Raw genomic sequence first — 27,196 nt, forward strand, 5'->3', positions numbered from 1 at the left:
GACACATTCTCTCTTTATAAAGAGGCAAGATACAACTGTGTTTATCTTCAGTTGAGTAGTGGCAGAATCTAAGCGTGGCTTGGTACTGATGGGAAACTGATTTGTTGCCTCACAATTTACTTGATAAGTTTAAGATTTTTAACAAATCGGTGATATTGCTACACTAACTGACCTGACTAAGTCCAGGCTTTTATTAAAACTTTGTTAATTAAGCCATGCTTACACTGAGTAAATATCAGGGCACTAGAGGAAGCTGCACTGATTTAACCTCATAACTATGATTGTAATGCACTGTGCATGCTCAGTGCAACTTTGTTTCACAGTCTCTGATGCTTTGGTTTTGCACTGGTGTTTCTGATTTAATGCTTGTGTTCATTGAACTACTGTAAGATTTTAACCAGGCCAAAGACAGTAAGCTCCCAGAACTCTTCCGGCTTGAGTTCCTTCGGAAAATTTTGTGTTTGTGTCCAGGTAACTGGCCATAGACTTCCCTAAGCAAACCAGTTGCAGTAGCTTTCTAAGGAAGCTGCCTATGTGGGCTTTTCTTTGTAAATAACCTCAACTCAGCCTAGCATCATCTATACACTTTACAGTGTATTCCTATTCGATTTTTTTTTAATTTTGTGGTTACTTGATTTGCATTATCTCAGAGCTGTAGCAGGATAACTTAATTTTATCCATTCTGCTGAGAAGCCCTGAACTGGATCAGTTAATACTATCAACTTTAACTTCAGTTAAGCATTTTAAAGCCATTTATTTGCCACATTATATTGCAGGATGCTATTTACATGCATATGTTCTGCTTGTTAGCTGCATAGGAATTTCAAATATTATGAGTTGGTTGCTCCATTGTACTGTTCTCTGGGATCTGAATCCTCCACGGTTCCTTCTGTATGCATGATTGTCTTGTTCCTTTCTGGTTCCCTCTGTTGTACTAGGGAAGTGAGTGGATGCCTATCATGAGAATTATGCGTTTTTGGAATACTACTCTGGTGTTCTCTTATGAAAAGTATTTTTATGTTATCTACTAGGCCATGATACAGAGACAGAAATTTTCCTCTGAAGTTCCAGGAAAAAAAACCCCTGTTCTTCAAATGCAGCAATTGCATGTGATAATGACATGGTAAACTGTATCTTGGCACCAGTATGTTAAAGAGCTTTCTTGTCCTGTTGTCCTCAAATCTGGAAAAGCCATTCATAGTGTTGACGAGTGAAAGATTTGGAAGTGACTACTTTCCTGTCTGTGGTTCTTAAGTCTCACCTGCAGTTTAGGAATTTGCAATCTTAGGTACCTCCATGAATAGATTGTTTGATAGGTGATTGCAAAACACTGCATTTGAAGAACAAGATCTTAAGCTAGTTTACAAGCATGTCACTCTCATGGTCTCCTTTTCTTTCCCTTTGTGCTTTACAGTTCCTCCATCATCTTTGAAGAAGCTTGCTCAAGAAATGTAGTATTCTGCTGGGCCTTAAATTTAGAGGCTGGTTAAAAATTCCAGATGATTTCCTTGCTCTGACTCTAGCCTTCTCTATGGGTTGTTTGCAGGAGCCTTATGTAGAGGGCCCTACATGAACTTCAGTTACATATAACAGGAAATGGGAATGTTTTACTCTTTCTTTTCTTTCTTGGAAAGGAGAGGAGTTTGTCCTAGAGTGGACTGAATATACCCCTACATGCTTTTATGCTGCAGCAGTTTCAGTGTGGTTACCCTTACAGGTAGCATACCATCTGAAGACTAACCTGGGATGGCCTTGTTGCCCTAGTTTTGTAGGAAGTGTGCCTATGTCCAGCACTGTATCTAAGGTATGGGAGATTCTTCTGCTTTGTGGCAAGCGTTTAAACTCCTTTAGGCTTACATTTTACACTTAGCAAATGACAGCTATTAGTTGTATTTTTTGTTTTGTTTTTAGAAGAGCTCACATACTCATATTTGTTTGGAAAATGGATAGTTAGTAGATCCAAGCAGATGTAAAGAATTATACAGCTGCTCTGTGTGGCCTCTGAAGTTCATCTCAGTAAATTAAATTTGATATAATCATAATGGGCAGAATTCTCTGTAGTGAACTTGATTACAGGGCTGTCAAAATCTTTTTCTGCTGGCCAGCCTTTCTTCCTTGGTTTGTCACAAGTTATTGGTCAGAGTCAGAACTGTGTACTCCTATGTGTGTGTCAGTGTATTTTTATATCTCTGATTGTACTAGCTACAGCTCGTGTTGTTCTAGGGTTTACATGCAGTTAGAGGACTTAAACAATCTTATCCTTACTGCAGTGCTGGGCAAATCTTGTAACACCATTTCCCATGGTATTTCCACACTGGAATATTGTCGAAGTATGTGTTGTCTCTTTTGGCCGATGGACGGACTGTTCCTCGTGAAGGAATCTATCAAAGACATCCATCGGGGAAACCTCGGTTTGTGTTGGCACTAGATGTCAGCAGTCCCTAAGTAGCCCTTCCACACTGATAGTTTCAAACGTACTTCCTGGCAAATGCTTTGAGTCACATGCTCTGAGATGTTTGGCTTCCACAGTTTTACTGTGGAGGCAGAAAAGCATCTGTGTTTTGTCAAGTTCGCCTAATGTGGCAGTTTTTCTTCTAGCAAAAGAAAGGGTTTGACCATAGTTTGACCATAATGTGGGAATAGCTACAAATGGGAAAAACACAGTTCTGATTTTTGATGTGCATACAATTTCTATTTTTTGAGTTTTTTGGGTAGCTTTTTTTTCCCTTCTCTTTCTTCTTAAAGCAGGCTTGCAGGTTTCTAAAAAAAACCCAGCATAAAAAAACCCCAAACAACACCTGAAAAAGTTCTTAAGTATTCTTTCCACTGTTTATAATCCTTTATTATTATGGTATCTTGGCTTATAAATCATATATGCAGGTGCTGACTGTAAACACATCTTACCAAAAACACAGATTTTGGCTCATTTTCACAACCTGGTAGAGATAAACTGTGTAGAGACCACATGTGACCTACTTAAAACATGATGAGGAGCGGCAGGGAAAGTCTGAGATATTGATAATGTTTCATTTTCTACTGTTGTTTTTCCCTTCCACACCCACCCTCAGTTTTGGAGGAGCATGCAGTGAAGTACCTTTCTTGAAGAGGCTTAGGAGCTTGTTTTGATTTATATGCATGAGCTGTAGCCCCAAACTCTAATCTGACACTAGCCTAAAGCCTAATGATACATGCTGCATAATATTAGTTATTTATTGGTATTTATATGTATTTGAATACAATGATGTTTCTTTTTCTACCACCTCTGAAAGAAATGATCATTTTGGAACTGTCCAGCAAAATTTTAACTATACTCTATAGTAAAACAAGAAAGTGAAGAAGTTGTGTATGTTGAGGAACCATCTCTTGCAAAAGTGTCACCATAAAGGTTGTTAGAGAGTGGTACTCTGTCTGCAGGGAAAGAATTTGATGTACTTCGTAAAACCTCTTTTTGCAAGTGAATCTTGGTAAGCTTCATTTCTAAATAGTGTTTTAATTGTGAGTTTCTCATAAGTAACTTTTGTATTAAGACAGGAGAAGTGAGCTAAGGGAGAAATATTTTTGACATCCATAGCTGCAATCTTCTGGATATCTTATATTTAATATTTTCTTTCTTAAACTCACAGTGTAGGAAGCGTTGCAGGACACATTGAAAATACTTTTAACCCATGTGTGCCGGTGTAGATTTTGATGGTCAGTTTGCCCCCGCCCCCCCAGGTTTCAGTTATGGGTTCATACTTTTGTCCCTTCAAAAGAGGGTGATCTCAGTCAACACTATGTTTCTGTTTCATGTGGTTTAGTAGTCTGTGTGTTTTAATGCCAAACATATTGACATGGTATATGTCAAAGTTGGGGCTTTTAGAACAAACAGAATGGGTGCACTATTCTAGTCCTTTGGACCTGGGGCAAGGAATAACTTACTTGTGTTCACTTAGAACCTGCTTTAGGTAAATGATGGCTTCCTTAGTGAAGGGAAGAGGTGGTTGACTTTGCTCTGAGGTGAACAAAAATGATGATGATCAAACATCTCACATGTTTGATCTGTTTGACAAAGGCTTTCTCCATGCTGAATGAAGGACAGTTACACATTCTTACTCTGCCAGACTCTACACACTGTGGGATATTTCCTCTTGTGTACTAAGGAATATGCAGTATAGCCACCTAAAATTAATTTTCGTTCTGAAAATTGGAGTCAAAATGACATTTTCATAATTCATCACCCCCCTCCTTATTATCTTTTATATTGTTTATAAAACCATTCTCAAATGAACAGAAAACTGAAGAAAACACTGATTTTTTTGAAGGCAAACACAGTTTGGTTTAATGCTGTGTGTCACTGCATTTTTCAAGTCCAACAGTATTCTGCTCAGCTTCTGTGGTAGGTTTGTTTTCCTTTGCCAGCCTTCATCACTGCTGAGGAGGAAGATACAGAAATGATGAACTTCTATCATAAAATCACTTCTTTGAACCAGCTTTGCGCTACAGCACAGTTCTAAAAGTTTGAGAAAGCGCTGTGTTAATGTGTAGTCAATGTGTTTATAAGGATTTTCTATTTTAAGAAAAAACAATGAAAATCTCTCTTTTCAAATGAAAATTTTATTTTAAAATGCTAAAGGGAAGTGATGAGGTAGTTAGGGCCTTTTTCTTGGTTCAAAATGCTGAAACAAACTGGAAAATAGAAAGCAATTTAATTAGATCTGTAGTTTCATCAAGCAGTTTTAAATTTAAATCTCAATTAAAAAACAAACAACAAACCAAAACATAAACCAAACCCTAAAAACCTTGCTGTATGATTTTCAAGTTGAAAAGAGCTGCCTGGAAAAAAATACCACTTCAGAATGGCCAAGGGAGACTGCAGACAATTAGAAAACGAGAGTTGAAACACCTCATTTAGTAGGTCCTGACTTGTTAAAAACTGAAAAATTTTGGAAAGTTGGCAGGGCATATATCAAAAGAAGTAGCTGTTAGTCAATCTTCTCAGTCTTCACTGTTGTGTTTACTGTGAGGTGGTTCATAGAATCATAGAATATCCTGAGTTGGAGGGGGCCCACAAGGATCATTGAAGTACAACTCCAGGCACTGCATAGGACCACCCCAAGAATCACACCATTTGCCTGAGAAGGCACATGAAGCAGGTAGGAAATGTGTTTGCTGCCATATGTTACGTTGTTGGGGCAACATTCCAAGAAAGACTAAATCATTCCAACAGCTTTGCTACCAGTGAAGAGCTGTTCTTGCTTATCCCACTTCTGACATATGCTTCAGTTGCCCTGTCATATTTCTGTGAGCCTGTTTTGCTATAACTGAATTACAGATAGTTTTTTTTATGAGCTTAGGGAGCTTGAGCTGGCTGGATGAATGTTAAACCTGTTGTGCAGAAGAGGTGGGACCGCCCAGCTGGCAGTAAGAGAGAATGAACTGCCGCTTTCAGTAGCAGTGAGCTATTAAATGAGCTCATCTGTTAAACCTCCCTCTTTGAGATTAACTTGTTGATAGGAAAGAAGGGGAGGGAACCGTGTAGATAAAGGATTTTACTCTCCAATATAAATCAATATAAATGTTGTCAAAAGTTGAGTTTGAGTTTGTTCTTGAAAACTGATGCCGAGGCCAAACGAGTGACTCAGATTTTCAAATCTGTCAACTTGAACAGTAACGGGAAACAGACTTTCAGTAACGTTGGTGATATGGTCATTCTGATGAATCTTAGACTTTTCAAAACTAAAATTTAAAAGAAAAATCACTGAAGCAAATGATTGTGTTTAACATAAAAGCTTAATCTTTCTATGGTGTAATTTTGCCTCCAGTTGGCAATTTAAAGAGAACTGAAGTCGTTCAGACTTGTCTAAGGCATCTTTAACTCTGGCCTCTTAAATTTACCACTTTAACACAGAAGTAGATGCCAAAATCCAAGAACTGCAGTCTTACGTCTATTTGTTCAGGGAAGCAGGCGGTTTTACTTCAAAAGCAAAACATTTTTTTCAATATGTGAGGGATGCTACAAAATACAAAGGAGATGTGAAAAATGAGGTCTTTACTGTCTGTTCACACAATTAAGATAACATTTTTTAATAGCAATTGTGACTGAGTAGTGATTTAAAATCTCAGAGTACATGGTGAAACAGGCATCTGCGAACTGACTACAGCTTGATAAATCAATAGTTTATGGTAGCTAATGCATTCTGCGAAGTCTGAAATGTATGAATTAGTTACCTGGTTAGCTCTATACTCTTTTAAATCAAATTGATAGACATTTTGGTCTAGCATAGAATTTTATCAATTCCAGTTTCATTACAATAATAGAAGTAGCTTAATTTTAATGAAAGTAGTCAATATCTTCTATTTTTTGTTTCAATTATGTCAGTTCTTGAGAAGGACATATAATAGTAAAGAGGCTATTTATATTCTCATGCTCTTGAAGCCAAAACCTTTGGAGACCATCCTGAAAAAGTGGGAAAGGTTATGTAATATGCCTTTAAAGAGTTAAGAAAAAAAAAAAGTATGCTATTGCCAAGTCAGTATGGGATGAAATCCTAGTCCGTGTCAATTTAGGTTAATTTGCTTTGTCAGTTGCTTTCAACTACAAATTGTTGGAAGCAGGCTACCCTAGTTCCTGTGCAGTGATTCTTGAAGTGTAGGAAAGTGCTTGGCCATCACATCAACCAATAAAGAGTGTCACTGAAATTAAACTTCTGTCACCAGTCAGTTGACTACATAGGCTTTTTTACACTGCTTCAGGGTTATTATTGTTTGATCTCTGGAACAAGGCGACTTGTTTATTTTAAAGTAAGCTATTACTCTCTATTCAGTAGAAATAAATACTTTTACTTGGGTCATTTGCTAAGCTTTTAGAAATGAGAACTGGTCAATTATTTTAACTTACAACACAAAAGATTATTGAATACCTAAACCCTGTGATGTTCAGCTACATGCATGGCTAAAAGTGCAATGTGTTTGGCTTTGTTGGCTGTTAAACAGTCTTACTCCCTCTTAGCCTCCTACTTTTGGCTTGGTTTTATTCAGACAGTTTAAATTACTGAACATACTGAGTCTCCCATTTGTAATTTGTCATTAAATTTAAAAACTGAAGAGAAAAATCTACTTGATGCTGAAAGATTTATCATACAAAGGTGCTATGTACCTGATGTTAGCAAGTAGGATAGCATCTTCGTGATGAGTTACCTCTTGCAATTACAGCTGTGCTGCAAATGCCTTGTGAGTGAATTCGTTACAAACCTGTGCTGTTAAAGGAGTGCTGCTGTGCATTTCCAATAAAAATTTTTGTTTGTTTATGACTTTAGTCTTAATGTCCATGGGTTATATTAGTTTGAAACATTTGTCTTGAGTCCACACTTGACCATAAGCTATTTGGAGCTGTGTTGATGAAAAGCTAGAGCTAGATAGCAGTGAAAAAAGTTAGCGATCTGCTTTGCTTAAAAAAATTGGTATGGAAAGGGTATACCTTTGTTCACATATCTTAAGCGGTTTTAAATTACTTTACCTGTGTGATCATTCCCTCTGAAGTTACCAGAGACCATGACTGCTTGTCTGTTTGATTCAGTACACTTAAGATTTCCTCTACACCAGTTAAATAAATGGAAGTAGTTGTACAAATCTGCTTTTCACAGGGACTCTTGCATCTTCAGCATGAGGCAGATAGTGCAAGGTAAAGAGGTGAAAACTCTTTTTGTGTTCTGCCTTATTACTTGTTCTGTATCTCTGCCTGTGCATTCTTACTTCTTACAGTGATGTCTGATTCAGCAAATGCTGTTAATAGAAATTCTCTTAAAAATGCATTGGGATTTATGGACTTATAAGTGTAAATTTGAAGGTGGGCTTAACTGGTTATGGATAGGGAATGTTTGTTGAATTTGAGCCAGAAATGTCTTTATTAATTTTAAGAATGCAACACCGAGTCTTTATTTTTACAGGTTTTTGTACTTCTTTTATTTCATACCTTCTCCTGAGTAGCAGCTTTTCACTTCCTGTTGCCACTGCTTCCTTTTTTTCAGCATTTTCAAGCTCAAATTCTTCATCTCAGGATTCATAATTAAAATTCTGTATTGTGACTTATCTGATAAGCAAAGTTGTCGAAGGCAGTTAGAAGCAGCAAACCCAAAATGACCGCTTCTGTTTCTTGATATGCTGCTGCTGATGCCTTCTTGTCTCCTTGGTTTTTTTAGTTAAATATATGATAAATTTACATGCTGTAAGTCATTTAAAGGCATCTCTGATTTGTGTACCAGCACTGCTGAGGAACAGCAGTTTTTCCCTTGCTTCCTAATGGCTTCTTTGCCTTAAAGCCCCTTTTGTCTCTTTGGATGGGAGCACAGGAGCTGGCAAACTGCTCTCTGCTGAAACGAGAGGTGCTGTGCTCCGTCTTCTCGTGGCCCTGTGGGTGCCACTGATGACCCTGTTTCATTTAGATTCCCACCTTTTGATAATAGTTCCAGAGTAGTTGCTTGATCACCTTCCTTTGGGGTTTGTGCCCAGCAAAGCATCTATACCCCCCATGTTAGAACCGTATTAGCCTGCCCTTACGCTTTACACTGAGTTTATATTTCTCCTGCATGGAGAAAAAAACTCTTGTAATTAATTTAAATGTGGGCTTCTTAAAGACTGAGAAGCTGAGTTCAGTTCTCTCTGTATGGCAGTTATGAGGGGTGTACATGTGTGTACACACATGCATGAGTACAACAGAGCTCTGTTTTCATCTGTGTATACATACCTATGTGTATCTTTTTCTTACAGATATGGACACTGGTAGTTGGTTACCTTCTGATGGTTTCATTCAAGTGGAATATAAGCACTGAACGTTACTTAAAAGCAGTCTCTGTTCCTGTTTGGATTATGCTGCTCTTTCACTTAGGTGAGTAACTAGAAGTCATTATTTTGATGCATTCGTGGGGGTTCTGTCAACAAAGCTCCTCCTCTGCTTTCCTGGTGAATCTGTATAATGGAGTCTTGGCTGAAGTGCACACTGTTTTCTCTGCTCAGTAATTCTGGCTGCATGTGTCCAGAAAGGAACATTGGAGTAGGGAATGGGAAGGTATCAAGATGCTGAGCAACATATGTCTTCTGCTCCTCCTACCTAGTTTGTACTTCTCATGGTTTTCCATGAGAAAAACTTCTTGTACTTCTCATGGTTTTCCCTTATTTGGTAGATGGACCAGATACTTACTCCTTGACATTGAGGAAAGGCTAAAGTCACGTGTGGGTGGCTTTAGACTTTCACTTGTGATGGTATTATTATTATTATTGTGTTGACAGCCTGCTATTAACCAAGGCTGAAGCTGTAAAATGCATTTAATAGTAGTAGTAGAAGCAAAAAAAAATAAAATTCTATCGGTAGTCAACAAGCTTGTCAAGATGATATCAGCAATATAAAATACATTTACCAGTAATCTATATAATTTGTTAATGCAAATATAAGGTTATAGTAATATTTTAGATTTACGTTGCACATTAAATATAAGAGATTATCAGCTTATATTCTCATAGCAGAGTTTATGGTGGAAATATCATGCAAATAATAGAAGACTACCATGATAGAAGGTTTCACAGCGTACTGTGATTTGCTTTGGTTTAGCAGCAGGTTTCTTGGGTTGTTCTGACCGTGTGGGGATGCTTTCCTGAGGTTTTAAGCTACACACAGTTTCTTTGCATTTGCTTAAATTTTGATGGTCTTGTGTTTGTTGGAAGTACGGGCTGAATAGCCAAAGCCTAAGAAGGCCCTGCTCTATCCCACTCTGTGGAGATCTAACACGAATACACATTTTAGGGGGGAACTTGATCTGCCTCATATCTAAAATATTTTCATTTTGTGTGTATTTTCATGTGATTTTGCAAGTTGTTTTTAAAGTTGTTTTCTGTATCAGCGTAGTTTAAATTCACTTAAGTTAGGAACAGTAACAACTTGGTTTATTCATTGAGAAACTTGTTCACCTGTGTTTTCTATTCTTCCTTTTCTTGCATATGGAAAACTTTTTTGTTTTAAGACACTTCTTAGTCTTTGCCTAGGTTGTTCTTGGTTGATGTGGTGCCTTTCCAGGTTTTGCTGAATGTAGAGTTTATTAATGGTGTCATTTTTCTTGTAAAAAAAAAAATCCCAACACTGTGTCTTTCAGCTTCTGTGGCAGGTTCCTGGAGAATTCCTGTATTTCTGGTTATAGTTGTTCTGATGACTGTAGGCATGTTGCATGAACAGCAGAATGGAAAGGAGTCTTCTGGTAAGGACAAGTCACTGTTTCTTTTATTGTTGAAGGCAAAAGTTCTGTAAAGTCATGCGAAAGAATCTGGACCGTATCCCTGTAAATTCAATAGCACATGGATTTCAAGAATTTACTTTGAGATTTTTAGTATGTTTCTTTCAAAGTGGTTTTCTAGAGATGAAGTGAATCTTTAATTCTTTACAGAAAATGATTACAATGGACTGATATTTCTTTACTATGGTAAAGTAGTGACTCATTATTAAGCCTGAGTTTCAAGCATAAACGTAGCACATGATTTTTGAAATCAGAGGATAATTTTGAAAGAAATGAGCAATACGGGTTTAGTAGCTCCTATAATACTGAGTATGAGAGAAACTGAGACAACTCCATTCAGGAGGTTTCTTATATCCATTAATTCATTTTTGAAATACCAGTTTCTTAAAGTAATGGTTTGTGTTAAGACTTTGGAAGAATAGGTTTTGCCTGTTGTGAGTCAGTTTTGCAAAAAATAAACATCAGTTGTTCCTGGTGAAGAAAACTTTTTTCCTGTCTTGCTGTTTTAGTTGGTTAGTAAAATTGATTAACTGGTATAAAAAGTTTTTGAATGATCAGACTGCCAGCAACCACAAATTATTTGGTTGGTAGCAGTTCATTAGCAAGAAAAACACTAAGCAAATAAGTGGTTTTGAGTTTTGGCACCAAAAATTGTGTTTAATACTAAAATTAATGGCACTCATTCCTGTTTGGTCATACTGAGTACTTATAATGCATACTAAAAAATAACAGTGTCTATCCATATAATTTCTGTTTCTTGACAGCTTCAGTGGGTATCAAACAGAAAATAAAACATTTTAAGACTTAAGCTTTTCTTTATTTACATACACATATATATTTTACAGGGGCAGAGCTTCCTGGTCAGATGATTTCCATTGCTGCTTCAACAATTGCCATGGCAATTTCAATGACAGAAGATGAGTCTAATAATGAACATTCCTCCCAACCCTCAGGTGACTGAATACTCTGTAAGAAACATTTGAATTTGCTCTAAAGACATGGAATTGGAGGGAATTAAGAACAAATTTCAAAATATTCCCTATCGCTTAATTCTGTCCAAAATAGTACATTTAAACTTCCCTTATGAATCAGGTTTATCTGTTTTTAAAAATGTTAAGAAGATGATAAAATAAAAGCTGTCTTCCAAAGGATAGTTTGTGTGACTGTCTGTAGATTTTGAAGGCCTGGCTAGAAGGATTTATTATGGTTTTGGGGTTTTTTTACAGTGCTTTTTTTCTTGTTCTTTATTATTATTTTTTTTGTTTTCCTAGCCTTTTGATTTATTGGCAGTTACATGATATAACTGGGTTTTTCCACCAGGTACAGACAGACTGGAATAATTTTTGTGTACATCATAGTGAGAAAAAAACCCACTTTAACCATGGCGTGATCAAAGTCCCTCCTATAGCGAGTTTACTTGACATTGCAGCTTGAGTCACATTATACTTTCACTTGCAATAACACAACTGGCTTGAAAGAGTTGCAAAGAAGGTGTTTAGATGTCCATCACTGCTTTTGAACCTTACCATCATTTTTGGGTTTGTCTTTGATGGAATGCCATACTAGAAAATTAAGCTATTATTGAGATCTCTGGAAAAAGTTTTGTCCATTTCCTGCAAGTAGACCAAACAGATCATTCAACTTGAGAGAAAGTGGAATTCCAAAACTTATTTTTTAAATGTGAGAAGGGCAGCTTTGGACAACTTACTCTTTTCTTACCTTTGTTTCTACATTTTACATGACTATAGTCAAAATATCATCTTTAATTTTGGAAATGAAGTTTTTGGGGTTTTTTTTGAGTTGAATTTTGAAATCTGGTCAAGCAACACACAACAAAAAAACCCCAGGCTATGTAAGTGGTTGTGTTCTTTTTTGCTTTTTTTTTTAAGTTACCAGTTTTAATTTTTTCACTTCTTTAAGACAGTTTTTGTTCTGTTTTTAAGAAAACTACAGCAGTTTTAAAAAAGTGTCTTTTATAGTGAATGTTTTTTCGATTAATCTTCTTGAAAGAGTTAACCAGATGGGTCTTTTTGTCTTGCAAATTCTGTTATTGTTTTCCTGCACAGCAGGAAAAGAACAAATGAGGAGTTTCCTGTTAACTCCTAACAATAGTTAAAATACTTTTGCAACAGTCTGTTGGAAATTAACATTCTATTCTGTGATATATTAAGCATAAGTTTGGCCATCTTTGGTTTGGATCTTTTGTGAATGGTGATGAAACATTATTCTTGTACAGCAAAAGGTTTTACCTACAGGCTTAAGAACCTACAACTTTTTTTGTTCTCCTTATACTATACTAAATCAATTGTAGAACAATCAATACTTGGTTTTTACTGTTCTCCATGTGGCTTAAATTTGTTCATTGAAAGACTGTGCGGGGAAATAAACTGTGTTGATTTTATAGTTTTTTCTGAACACTCATGTTTTTCCATATTTTGTTGTCGAATACTGGTATGTTGTACTGGAGGCAAGGAGTTTAATGATACCAGTGCAGGTGGTCTAAGTGGTCCTTCCTGGTATTCCAGGAGTTTCCACAATATACAGCAAAGGAGTCTGCAGCTTATGAAGCAGATACCACTGCAGTACTTTTTAGGAAAGATTCTGTTGTCTTGTTGGCTTTGGCTATGACAGATACTGAAATCCTTAAATGTATTCATGACTCTTACTCTCCCTTTTGCCCTCTGCTTCTTTGATTTCTTAAAAAAAAATGCACATAAAAATATTTTTCTCTTGAAATTGTGAAAAGATGTGGACAACTCTCTGTTAATGCTGTTGGTTTTTTTCTTCTTGGGGATGAGAATAATTGAAAATTCTATGACAGCAAGAAGTTGACATTACAAAGAACGTATTGTCTAAATTAAAAGAATGTGTCTTAATAGGACAGCCTGAAAATTTGCTTTTTTTGTTGTTATTATATTCAAAGAACTACCATGCATTCAGATTTTGCTATAATTCTTTACTGAGTATCTATTAACTGTTTAGACTGCCATACTTTCATTGGTTGGAATATAGAAAGGTGTTTTTCAGGTTTCATCTCAAAATATCATGAAACACACTAAATGAAATTTTACAGAATCCAAAGTTACTCTGAATCACTATACTGATAGGTCTTTTTTCCCCATTTGTGTTGACAAAGACACTCATTCCTTGGTTTGTAGAGCATATGTTGCCCACAGAATGTGACTTCTTTAATTTGCAAAAATTTTGATGGCTTTCTGGGCGGATCACCCTTGTGAACTGACTTAGGATACAGTCATCTGAATGGCAGTTCTGATGCAGGTGTGTGTTTGTCATGGGGAGAATACTGGGTCATTGACAGTGCCAGTAAGTTCTCCTTAAAGTGCTGTGGAACTGCATTCTGAAGAAGTGTTCATGTCTTCAGGTCCCCTAAGATTTTTTAGTTCTCCCTCCCAAGCTCTTTCCCATTTGTTTTGCATTCTGTGTACAGTTTGCTTAATAGGGAAACTGTAAGAGAATAAGGCTGTTTGATTTCTATTGCTCTTAACATTACTGTTGTTCTTATTTAGTTAAGATTTTCTTCATTACAAGAAAAAGTGTATCAAATTTTTCATTACCAAAAGAAGGAATTTTTTTTATTTCATGAAGATGACTCTACTAAGGACTTTTTTGGGCAAAAAATGTTGAATAACTTTAATCTTAGGCATAGACTTCAGCTTATTGTTCTGTTTTAGCTTTTAACGCTTTCTTTTCTTTGATAAATATTTGAGTTTCTGTTTGTTGGAATGTTACTTTTTATGTTGACTGTATTAATTTTGGAGAAAAAAAGTAAGAAGTGTTCAGTAAGTTGAATTGATAGAGGAGATATAGTTATGGATACACTGCTTCCAAATTTGTGTTCCTTTAATGCATCCATTTGTTTCTGTTAGTACTCTTCTGCTTCATTAAAAACAGGCTGAGAAGTACAGGGGAATCATAGACCCTCTTCCATATGACAAAAACAGTTTGTCTTTTTAGGAAAATTTCTGTTTGCAGGTAACTTTTTATCTCCTCTTATGAAAAATTAACTTGTGTCTTTTTCTTGAAAGTATAGTTTGTGTGGTAGGGCTGGCCATCATCCCTTTGAGACATGTCCTGATTTGCCCAGAACCACCCCACCTGAAGCTTCTGCTGTGTTCAGCTGCTTGCAGAGTTCCTTCTTTCACATTGCATGCTGTAATTCCAGCATTCTGAAGTTCCGCCAAATACATAAACAGCAACCAGCTGATGTTTGTCATCATCCCAGTGTCCATCAGTTGGGTGAATCAATAGATCTGCATTATTGTATTAGTGTGGTGGGGAATGTGTTTATAAGCTCTAAAAATAGTTCCACTTACTTGTAGAACACCAGTGCAGACTTCTGCAGCAAAAGAAGAGTGTTCATCCAGTGTGTGAGGATGCGGAGTTTGTCACTTACCACCACTGTACACGTATGACAAATCTGTCTTGTCTTTTTGCACATTCAGGCTGTCATGCTTTAGGCTAGAAATGGCTTTAGTGACACATTGCAGCTAAAAACACGTGTGGAACACAAATTGTTTGACTGATGTGCATGCAGTGTGTTGTAGTACAGTTTTTACAGCAGTTTTTCTTCATGGGAGAAGATGTGTCGATGTGACACAAATCCAGTGAAAGGGTTACGTTCATTGTTTATCAGCTGTGGTATGTGTCAGCATAATAAATTGCCTTTTATTCTTCAGCATAGAGTGACTTTTCACGTTTTCCTCTGTGTGTGTTCCTCCACTATGGCTCCAAATTTTTCTCAAGTAGTGGCGTGTTGGAAATGTGTGCATTTTGACACCAGCACGGAGACTCACCAAAAGTTAACACTAGTGTTCTCAGGGAGAGATTCTACGTAGAATGGCTGAAGATGGATTTGGTGTCACTCATACTAGGCAGACTTGCCAACAAGAAAGTTAAATAAATAATAAATTGCCGTGTTCTGTATACAAGAATTTTAATTTGACCATAATATTTTTGCATGAAATTACTATTTACTGTTCATGTATAAGGGTCTTTAACACATTGGTTCACATTTTCTAATTGAATTTCATGTGTGCTAACTTTGGAGTGAGAGGATGACAACATTTGTTACCCACTAATTTATGCTTGGTGTTACTAATGTGTGTTACACAAGCAAGGAATTTATGATCACAGTGTGAGTGCTATGTTTGTGTTTTAAGTGTTCAGGAAAAGTAGTAGTATAGTAAGAAATTGGTAAGGTACAAGCTTTCTCTTCAATGTATGCTCTATAATTTTTATTTTGTTTAAATGAACTTTGAGCAAATCTAAGATTCCTTTTTGAGTACTTGAAGTAAAGGGAAATCGAAGATTAATTTTCAGACTTCGGATTTCTTTTAGAAGTTAATTATACTTCATGTTTTTCATGGTTCTTTGATAAAATATATTTGGCTTTAATTTGTCTGCAGTGACAGGAGGCCTCTTAGAAACTGTAGCAACTTTTCTTCTTTCCTCCTCCCAGCACTACTTGGCATGGTGTTGCGGGATGTGGGAGAGCTTACACAGCCCTATTCTGACTTTTCAAAATGCAGATCAGTGCCAAGGCTGTCTTTTACAGAAATTACCAAAACCACCCAACCCCAAAACAAACAGCAAAACACAGCTCTCTGCCCTCCCCCTTCACCCCAGAAAAAAAAAGTTAATTTAGGAATAGGGAGCTATTCTATTTTGTGGTGAATATTAATGTGATAATTTCCTCTTCTTTGTTTGCATGTGTTTGTTTTAGGAGCAACAGAAGGTGATCAGCCTCCACGTGCTGCACCATCTATCTCCTCCTCTTCATCTTCTTCTGGGAACAGACAAAGACCTGAGATTGGATCTTTTCTTAGAAAAAAGAAAACAAGTGATATTTACTTTGTTTTACTTGTGTGGGCCATCGTCATTGTTCAGATCTGGCTAAATTTTTGGATTGTGCAGCTATTGCCAGTGCCTTTTGCAGGTAATAATCCAATTATTAGAAATATTTGTTAAATGATGACTTCAGTAACCTTAGGTGCTGTGTTTAATAAAATAGAAGGAAAGGCTTGTAGGCTTGTATGAGTTTTAATTTAAAACTTTTTCAAGAGTTGTTAAGATGAATTTTAGCTTCAGATAGGAAGATTGATGTACACTGTCTGTTACAATGTAGTGGAAAACTCTGTAAAATTGCTTTGTCTGTTGACTATTGTAGTTACTTGAAATAATGGAGTGCCATATCTTATGTCGTAAAAATACTTCTAGTTTAGAGAAGTTAGTTTTTCTTCCTCGTCTTCTCTTTCATATTTTTGCACCTATAAAGAATAAAGAATAAGCTGTTATTCAATAGTGAAGTTTTGCTCATGTTAACTTTTAATTTCTATCAAAAATAGGTTGCTAGGCTCTGTGGGCAAGTTGGGTTGGCCGAGCCAAGTGACCAAATACTCACAAAACCAATCACTCTTCCTGTCTTTTAATGTGGGCTTATCCATGAGCTGCAGTCCCTTTCTTATGGAGGTACCAGCTCAGGCCTCCTATCCCTAGACCACAGTCCCTTCAAGATGTATACCTGCTCCAGCATGGGTCCTCCACAGGCTCTGGTCCCTGAGTGGTGTGCCTGTTTCATTGTGGAACATGTCTGCTTCCCTGGCCTTTTTATTGCCTCTGTTTATCCCTCTGTTCCTTCTTTCTCTCTTGTTACTTGTTCTTTCTATGTTCCTTCCTCTTCTTCTTGTCTGGTGTTTTGTGCCCTTTCTTAAATACTTTTTCACCAAAGCACCACACATCTGTAACTGCAGGGCTCAGCTTTGGCCTGTGATGAATCTGTTGTGGAGCCACCTGGAACTGCGTCTTGCACAAGATACCTCGTAGTCTCTCCTCATGAAGGCCACCCCAGAGGCCACTCTGCTACTAAAACCTTGAGATTTGCACACAATACACAAGGCTAGTATAAACCATCTAGTTGTGCATCTGGAAATCGTGGCCATGGAGCCCTATGGGCTCAGGGGGCTGTGTACTCCTGGAGGCACAGTGAAAGGAACAGCTGCACCTTTGGCTGTGGCACTGTAGCAGCAGCTCAAGGGTAATGTGATGGCTAGGCATATGAATAGCTGAGTGCCGGATAAGAGGAGAGAGGGGTTTGACCTTTGTTTCATTTCAGTGTAGTTACTACAGAAGAAACTTCCCAGTTTTGGCATCTAGGTGTTGTGAGAAATGGCTATCAGAAGTGATAAAGGGATTAGAAAATGAATTTTAGACTTATTAGAAGCAGAGCTTATGTGGCTTAGTTTATTGAAAAGTCGAGGAATAACTTAACCACTGTTCAGAAATGTCTACTTGGGTGGGGGAAAAAATGAATGGAACAGTTCTGCAATTAGACAGATGGCAATGGATGGTTTTAAACTTGAGCCAGACAAATCTAGATTAAAGTGCATATCTATAAATGAAACGAATGAATACTGCTACTGCCAGTCATTACATCTAAAGTAACCACCCAACCAATAAACTTATGCCAAAAGAGAAATTACTTTGGGGAATATTTGTGACTTATTGCCTTAGCAGTGACACTAAACCATTAAGTGCTTTTTCTTGGCATATAGCTGAATATAACTGAATCATCATAAAAATATTACAAATAAGCAATATAATGATGCACAAAGCCAAATTTGGAACAGTGGATTACATTAAATGTCAGATGGTGAATTACGATAATCTGGAATCATCATAAGAGAGTTAATAGTAAAAATATTTGGAAAATAGGAAAGCTTATAAAGCAAACTCCCTTACAACTGTTCAAGTTTAATGAGGCTAATAACTTTAGGCACTTCTGAGACCTTAAGAAGAATGCTTCTAGTATGTAAAAAAAAAAAAAAAAACCCAAAACCAAAACCAACAAAAAAACCCCTCCCCAAAACCTTAAATAAAAAGGTGTTAATTTCATCAGAGTTCCTTATATTGGTAGAGAGGACTCACTTGAAGCAGTGTTTAGATTATTAGAAACATCTTGGTACCACTGGCATTTTTCCTTGAATGCATTTGTACTTCGGTGGAATGAGGTAATCTTTTAAAATTGCTTAGTGAAGAGGGTGGAAAAATTATACTGTAATTAAACCATAAAATTAAAAATTGAAAAGACTGCTATGGATTTAAAAGCTAAGCAGTAAACCAGGTTGTGGAACACTTGTAGCATTTTGTTCAGTGATATGACCCTGGGAATCCTGGTATTGCTTTTTTTTAAGATCTTTCATTTGCTTCCTTGCTTGTTCTGTTGTATCCTTTTTTTCATTTGTCTTCAGGTAATTTTCTGCTTCCTGAGATGTTTGGAATTTCTTATTAAGCAGCCTTTTTTAAATTTTGTTCACAACATTCTAATAACAGTCCTTCTTTAGCTTTTTCTCTCTTATCTCTTTTTAACCTAATGTGACTATAGACATTTGCTTGACTGTAGCACCTCCTGACGTCACCTTTGCAATGAATGTACATTCAGTTATTTTAGATGATATTGTTCAAATACTAGTGGAAAGTTAGAATGCCATTTCAGGTGTGATGTTCACCTTGTAAAGTGCAAGCTTGCCCAGTTTTGCTGAGCAACAGTTTGTGTATTGACCATGAGTTGCATTTCATCATACAGAACTTCAACCTATAAGTTTGGTGCTGGCACTCACACTGTATTTTCTCCTTTTTGGTATGTTTGACACATGATTTTAGTAGAAAAATTTTTGGGTTATTCTTTCTTCAAGAGAATAAATCCCATATTTGCCACATGGTGGTGCCAGAGGGTAAGTGAACCAAATGCCAGCGAATTGATGCACGGGCTCTCCTGGAACAAGGACATAAACTATCACAGGTGTGGCTTGAGAAAATAGGCTATTGTGAAACTTTGATAAATGCCCTGCGGATGGTGAAAGTTAACCCTTTAGGCTATGTATGTTATTTTACGCATCTCCAGGTAGAGGCACAGTGTGAATTTTTCAGGATGAGGTAGTGTACTGCTGACTACTGTGGAGTTAACATATGGCAAATCTAGTTTGGAGAATAGTTTTTCATAGTAAAGGAAAAGTGTCATTAAAAATACATTTTAATGTAATGAGAGGGAGTTCAGTATCAAATGTAGCCAAGACAAAAGACTGATCTCAAAATTGGCTTTTTGGTGTTTAGAAGCAAAATCTCTCAGTAGTATTTCTGCAGAAGATTAAAATGGATGCTTCTTTACTGTGAAATAAATGCTGACAATTCTTAAAGGAAGGATATAGTTTAACAGTGTAAAGGCCTAAAACTTAAGAATTTAGACTGAAAATTTTCTTTTATGTGTAACATAAAAGTTATGTTCTGCTGTTAATGTTCTGATGTTAATGTTCCGAATGTGGTATTTTACATGGAGTCACCTGGCATGGTATATGTATGAACATGTGAGAAATCCACTGTACTGGAATCATGGAATGACACCTTCTTGTCCCAGCTCTTGTTCAAGTCTGTTAGCTGCATTATTCAATAGTGTGCAGGCGCCTTTCTTCTGCTGTCATCTAAACTCCATGTGGATAAGCATAGCTGTGAAGCGAGTGAGGAGATTACTACTGAAACCACTTGAAAATTCTGAGAGTGGTTTCTAATGGGAAATAAAACTCAAAAGTCTTTTCCTTTCTTTTTCATAGGTCTTTCAGAATGGAATAGATATGTAGTCTTGTAATCTCTGATACTCGTCTGAAATCTCTGATACTTAATTTCCTTCTTGTGGTTACAGTTTGGGCACTTAAAAAACTTGTGGTTCATTTTGGAGTTTTGAACTTCTTGGCAAACCATTGCAAAAGTTGGTGGCAATTTGTTGAGAATTTTGTGAAGGAACGTCAGGAAGCTCTTGCTCCACGGCCCATCAGAGGACTTGGAAGTGTCATGCTAAAGCTTGACAGTAAGGTATTTCTACTTACTTCCTTAAGCAACTTGAAAGTTTGTTTTATTCTCTGTTCACCATATGCTGAGATGCTTTGATTTTAAAATAAATGTCTGTCACTAATGGATATGTCTTTCATGTGAAACTCTGTTTTATGGTGTATTTTAAACGATGTCTCTTGTCACTATTCATACACTTAAGTATACATTTAAATTTGTTAAATGATTACATGCAAAGCTTGACAGAAGTCAGGTCTCAAATGCTGAGTTAGCTTTATAAGCTTCCTTATCTGAGTAAGGCAGATTTCTCATGGTTTAGTCACAAAGATTTTGAAGTTAAACTTAATGAGCTTTAGTGTGAAGGATAAGGTGTTCCTACTTCTGTTGTGAAAACTTAATTTAAAAAGCGAACCATTGTGTTCTGTAAGTAGGGCCCGAGATAGTTTGGACACATTTGTTTATGCTGTGTGGAAGTATAATTGTTGAACAAAGTAATATGGTCACACAGAAGCGAGTCTTCCCTCTGTAAGAAAAGAAGTATGTGGGGTAAAGTATTTGGGAAGTGCTGTAGAATAAGTCATCTGTGTTACCCTCCATTCTCCCCCACTCAAAACATTCTCACATTTGCATAGCAAATTGGAGAGTTGGAAAGCTCTGTAAAATTTATGAAGTGTCCTTCATTCAGAATTTAAGTTTTCACATAAACTGATAGATTATTTTGTTTGTAATAACTCTGCTGGTGTGTAAGAATGTGCTTTCTGTAACTATTGTTGAAATGTTCTCTGCTTTAGAAAAAGCCATTATCTCACAGTTTCAATAACTGAAGAGCTGAACTCTGTAAGTACATTTGTCAGAGCATCTATACCTTGGCAGATTGGTCTGCAGTTTATAGCTCTGAATTCCTACAGCAGAGGGAAGAGCTTAAGCCTGGACCTAACGGGTAAATGGATGTCAAGAGGTCAACAAAAGCATTGAAAGGGCTCTAGGAAAAAAGTACCAATTTCACAGGGTTTGTTAAGGAAGAGTTTGAAAAAGGAAAAACCATTCAAAATGCAGCTATGAACACAATAAAGCAGTTTTCCAAAGGCAGTGAAAAGTATTAATATGTTGGGATAAAAGCTTACGTTATACAAAGCTTTTCATTAAAAGGTTTTGTTTTGTAAGTAAGAAGACTCTCTAGACACAATATTGAATGTATTGTATTTCATGAGTTGTCAAGTTTAGTATCCTTGTATTGTATAACTGTATGATATAGTGTGCTTCCTAATTCCGCTAAGTCTTTTCTCCTTAAAGAAGGTAGGGCTTTAATGTGCACCAGAACTCCCCGCTCTTCAGCTTAAATTTATTTAAGGTCAGTTTATATTCATGTTCTTGTCTAAGCAAAAGAACAATGTTGCCACAACTCATTTCTCCATCTCCCTTCTCACTCCCATTTTTCAAATTAGTCATATTTATTCCTTCTGAGTCTTTGCTGTGTGTATTAAAGCAATTTAAGCTCTCCTAGCTGTTACAAGAAATACACTTGTTACTCTGCATGATTCTGTTGTCATCATTTGTGCCTATTCTACCTCTGTTTCAACTGGCTTTTATCATGGGGAGCTGGAATTATGTGTTCTTCCAATGCTTATCACACTAATGCTTCTGTATCTTTAAGTTCTACTGGCTATGCTTATTCTGTGTATTGTAGGATCATGGATGCATCATGTCTCTTGAGAATTTGGGAAGCAATGCCACAGAATATTGGCAGTTGTCTTTTTTGTGGGGACAGGGAAAGAAGAGGAATGAAAATGACATCCTTGCAAGATTGTTTTGAAAGGATGGATGAACTGTATTTAATTTGGATTATCAAATGTTTTGGCTTCAATAGGGGCTGTTGAAGAGGAAATAAAAAATATGCAAACAAAATAGAAATCTGGGGAGTAAATTGTTACAGCTTACCTTTTCTGCATCTGTGTGAGAAACCAAGACTGATGGATTGTTTCCTTTGCAGTTAGATATTTAACTTTTTAATATTTTATTTATACTTTGTTTTTATGGGAGATGAAGCTGCTTAGGGTTTTTGTTTGGTTTGTTTGTTTTTTATTTGTATGCTATTGAATTAGAAACTGAATCTCAGCATCAGAACATATTGAGGCCCTTACCAAAGTACGACAAACCATTGACAAGGTTTGTTTCACGCAGATATTTAGTGGTACTACCTGGTCTGGCAAACATAGTATGCCCAATTAGGAAACAGCTCCATATTTGAATAAAATGTAGGGAGGATGAGGAAGACAGAGTGGCATGTCTTTTTCTCCCAAACAAAGTTTAGGAGGCTAGTGTAGATAGTCTGGAAAATAACCCATTGTGAATAATGGGAGAGTGCTGCACATGCATACAAATCTGAGATTTACTAATTATGTCTGTTTTTTTAATAAAAGCAGCAGGAAAAGAACTGCTTCTCTTCTTTCTAATGCTCATCTACCCCTGGTTGTCTTAGAAATGCAGACAAATTTGAAATGAAGAGAAATTCTGGTCAAGAGAAAAGGAAGTAGAGCATTGCTTTTCATTTTCCTTATAAACAGTAGGTCAGTCTGTGCCTGTATGTGCACACCTCCTTTAAATGTGGACTATGAAAATAGGACGTCCTTACTGTATTCTTTAGTCCCTGATTGTGCATTCACCGCATGAAGTCAACAGATGTGGCAGTTCAGCTGTGAGAGACCTCCTGGAGGAAAGAGTAGGGGGTTTTCTGTTGTCATCTAATGAGTCATCTTAAAATTTAATAGATACAGTATCATGCATATTCTTCTCAACAATTGAGAATTAATAATTTGGTTTACTGATAATTTTTTATTTTAAAGAAGACTTGTCTTTCAGTATGGTGACTGTAGTTTGATTATAGAGTTATGAGGGAGTTCAACAGCATAGACAGTAGCTCAGCTGCATGCACTACACTTTTACTAGTTGGAATGGGCTTTCTGGTGGACTTGAGTGAATCATGTAGTTGTTATATGCTTTTTCTAGGTGTAACTCACTAGAATTTTATATATGGATTGTTCAGGATGTTTGGACTTCGGGTAAAATCAATGTTTATTTCTTCTGGTACCAAGTTTACTATGTAGGTAAAGCCAACCACAGAAAATGAGCAGAATCTTTATCAGTGCATATATTATTATAGGAAATACTTTCATAGGCATATGAGATTGTAGATAAATAGTTTTCCAGTAAAATACTGGAAGAGTGGCTATGGTCTTAATACTTTTGGATGACTTCAAGATTAGAATTAAGGTGTAGCCTATTTTCAAATGTAGATTGATTACATCTGTAGAACTACTTAAACATCAGTATTGGTAAGCTAGTGGGCAGGTAGGGCTTCTCAGGTATTGTCTTAAATATTAATAAGAAAATAGTTATTTTTTACTATAGCATATAGTGTTATTTCCTAGTTATTTTACTATAACATATAGTATTATTTCCTAGTTATTGTATAGATCATCCAATTCCAGAAGGCTGAAATTATAGAAAAATACCAAAGACTTCCTTTCACATTCTGATAAAATCTTAAACTGGTGATAGAGCTCTAGCTTTTGTTGTATTCGTATGGAGTTGCACAGAGGAGAAGTACCATGAGAGCTATGTTTTTTCCAAACTAAACCCCATATATAATAGTGGTATAGATGTATAGATAGTATTTAATATGCAGAAGTAAAGTTAAAGGTAAAAGTATGTTGTTGAATCAGTAAACAGCTTTACCTGTTTTCACTGATAAATTATTCCACAGGTGAAGAAGTAAAACAGAAACAAATTCAACAGTGTCAATTTGAGGTTTTTGAAGCTTTGTCATTGCTTTCTATTACTGTGATTCTTTCCATGAATAGTAAAAGCTAGCATAAGTGGATGCTTTATGGCATATTTTGGTTTCATGTTTCCTGATGTTCATGTTTTTCTGTAAATCTTTTTCTCGCTTCTGTTGTAACTAAATTAACGTGAGGTTTTTTTTATATTTGAAATATTTTTACCTTTTGTTTTCATTGGGAGATAATATAATTAGTGTCAACTGGTGAACACACTAGATTTACTGAGCATTCAATGATCTTGTTTTCAGGAAGAAACAAACTTTGCATACTTGATCTTAACCTCTAGCGCAGATGAATAACAACGTTAAAGCTTTTCACTGTTGTGATTATACTGCTAATTGATTACTAATGGTTAGAATTAAGAGTGTAGTGCTACATAAACTAGGTCCTAAAATGAGTGTACTTGAGCATATGGATGAGTATCAGTAAGGAAAAAATAATGGTAGTGCAAAAGGAGAAATTAACTGTTCACTATTGAAAAGTGCAAGGAGAATTATATGACATCCATACGTTTATTTCATCTACAGTTTGCTGTTGTATGTATATCAGAATTAATTATGTATTTGATGTTGTGCCATTGAATGTGAATGTTTTAATATAATGTGGTACCAAAAAAACATATAAAATTTGTTTAACAGTAATTGATGTAATAGGAGTGTTTTGAAATATATAGGAAACTGCCTGAATGGGAGTATTAATGCAATAAACAAGTATCTCATGTTAAGTTTTGGTGTTTTGTTAAAAGTACCCTTCTCAAAGTACTTTTACAAATCCTATTCTGGAATCTGAAATGGTAGCTCAGTATAACTGAACTGGAATTGCCCAGGTTATTCTGATAGCTCTGTTCAAATCATTAAAGTTGTTCCTATTTGTTATATCCCTCCTCGTTTCAGAAGTGCATGTTAATAGTAATACCTAGACTCTTGCATTAGAAGTTACTATCTTTTCTTCCTATTACAATTTGCCTTTGTGTCTAAAACAATTTCATTTTCATTCTGTGGATGACTTTGCCTGCCTGTCATTGCTTTTTTTCCCTATTACTGCATTTTTCAGTAATTTTCCACTGTGTTGTCTTTTTTCCCCTTTTCTTCCATCTCCCCCTGCCACTGACAAGCTGTGGCACTGGCTTAATAAGAAGGTAAATAAAGAGAAAAATTGTGATTCCAACTAATGGATTCTGTGGTTTTGGGGAGTTTGATTTTTTTTTTTTTATTTTTTTAATTATTTTTATTTTGCAGCATGAACACTTCTTAACATGCCTTGCTTGTAGATTTCTCTCTCAAATGCCTCTTTTCCAGCTCTTGATATAAGCTACTGAAGGTCATATAAATATACCTGATCTCTTGTCTTCTACTCCACTGAATGCACATAGTTAAATGTACATTTTGTACAGCAGAATATTGCATTAGCGTTTCAAGTAGCAGTTTGATTTAGTGGCACTTTTATTTAAGAACAGTTGATCTCCACCTAGTCCCCACTTGTACACATAATGAAACCAGTTCTCTCCTGCTCTGTAGAGCTGTTCTCCCTCAGAAAAAGCATCGGTGAACTAACATGGGAGTGGCGAGGGTGTGAAGCACAGTTGTAAAGCTATGGGTGTAAGCTGTTGCAAATAGTGCATTGACTGGTTTCAGTCAGTGCTGTAAATCTTTTACTTTTGAAGTGTCAAACTTGCCTGTGTACACAGGCATAGTACATAGTGTACCAGGAATAAATACATACATACTGATATGGAGCATACTGGGAGTGAAATGAGACTTTGCATGGCCTTAGAACTGCTGAATCTAACAACAGTCTGAAGGGAAGTGAGGGCTAGTAAAAATAAAATAAAAAAATAAATGTTAAAAAAAATTAAAGTAGTTGGTATAGTTAAAATATTTTTTTCTTTTTATGTGACTTTCAAATATGTGTGACATGTTTTTTAAGAATTGTCATTCCCAGTTCCCATGGTTCATCTTAGCCAACTAGGTTTAACTATTGTTCTTTGGGGAACTGTCATTCCAAGAGAAGTAAAAACTGATTTGGTGCTATGTGTGACTGAAATCTAGACAGGTACTCAATGCAGTAATATCTCTCTGGGACTTGGGCAGTGGCATTGCTTCAGACAAGCATAGATCTGGGAAGAGATGCCTATAGCGTGTGCATGGCTGAAGGAGCTCAGAGTTTTATAGGTCAAAATCTAGTATGTGATAAAATACCCATAAAAGGTCTTTGTAAACAAGGAAATGGGACTGCACAGCTGGTATCTGCAGTGGGTGGCAGATTAGGAATAATGCTGCATTTAGTGTGTAGGCTATGCAGCTATAATGAATTTAGGAAATATGATCTTCAGTATTTAATGAGTGAACCCAGGGTTGTATGTTGGGAGGCTTTCTGTGTTTCTGAGCAAGAGGGTACAGTTGCTTGCTTCATGATTTAGTTATAATTGTCCACTAAGAGGGGAATTTTTGAGTGTTCTTTTGTCCTTGACTATAGTTTTCCTGGTTTAAAATTACATTTTTATTTCCCAACTTTGAAATGTTTGTCTTATGTTAGTGCCCCGTGGTTAGTAAATATGTGCAACCATAACCCTTCATAATTTTTTTTTGTTATGTATTGGTTTGTTAGCACGATTCAGTGAAAAGCTGAGTTCAGTGAGCCACAGATGAAAGTTTAGTCTCAACTACTTTTTTTCTGGCTCTGAATTTGTCGCTTCCTTGTTTGAAAAAATTGATAGGTTGCAGTGTAATTGCTTTAAACTCTAAAATGTCTGGATTTTAAATTTAAAGATTTGCATTATTTGGCAAAACCCTATGGATATAGTTTCTTAACAGATTAGGATTTGTTAGTTCCTAGGAGTTATTTTTGAAAACTATTGGTTTACTTTAAAGTTTCATAGGTAGAAATCCTGAAAGTCCTATAGTGTTACATGCTGTGTTGACTCTTGTGCATGAACTTATAGTAATAATATTATGATCAAGATGAAAAAATGTGCAAACAGTGTCAGGATCGTGTGGGTTCATTTTGCTGTAGGTGGGTTTTGGTGTTCTGTTTGGTTGGTTTTAAATAATTAAAAAAAAATGTCGTATACTACGAGAGGCAAAGAAAAGAGGGGATTTGTAATACAGAACACTGGATGCGGTTACAAGGTTGATTTCTTTTGCGCCTTTCTCCTTTTTACCCATCTTTGAAGGGAAGTGCTTCAGAGAACACCTAGATAGATTTCTGATAATCCAGCAGGAAATTACAAATACATCACCT

General features: G+C 36.2%; 1 protein-coding gene across 1 annotated transcript in view; it reads left to right on the plus strand.

Moving 5' to 3' along the window:
- TMEM245 (transmembrane protein 245) overlaps window positions 1–27,196 on the plus strand; it is an 81,134-nt gene that overhangs the window by 1,372 nt on the left and 52,566 nt on the right. Inside the window, 6 exon segments of the mRNA XM_029958909.1 lie at window positions 8,746–8,863; window positions 10,122–10,223; window positions 11,105–11,212; window positions 16,003–16,215; window positions 19,972–20,141; window positions 25,071–25,094. Of these exon segments, the coding sequence (XP_029814769.1) occupies window positions 8,746–8,863; window positions 10,122–10,223; window positions 11,105–11,212; window positions 16,003–16,215; window positions 19,972–20,141; window positions 25,071–25,094 (735 nt within the window).

Source organism: Manacus vitellinus, unplaced genomic scaffold (genome assembly GCF_001715985.3).
Source record: "Manacus vitellinus isolate BGI_N305 unplaced genomic scaffold, ASM171598v3 scaffold_17_pilon, whole genome shotgun sequence".
Classification (NCBI taxonomy): Eukaryota; Metazoa; Chordata; class Aves; order Passeriformes; family Pipridae; genus Manacus; species Manacus vitellinus.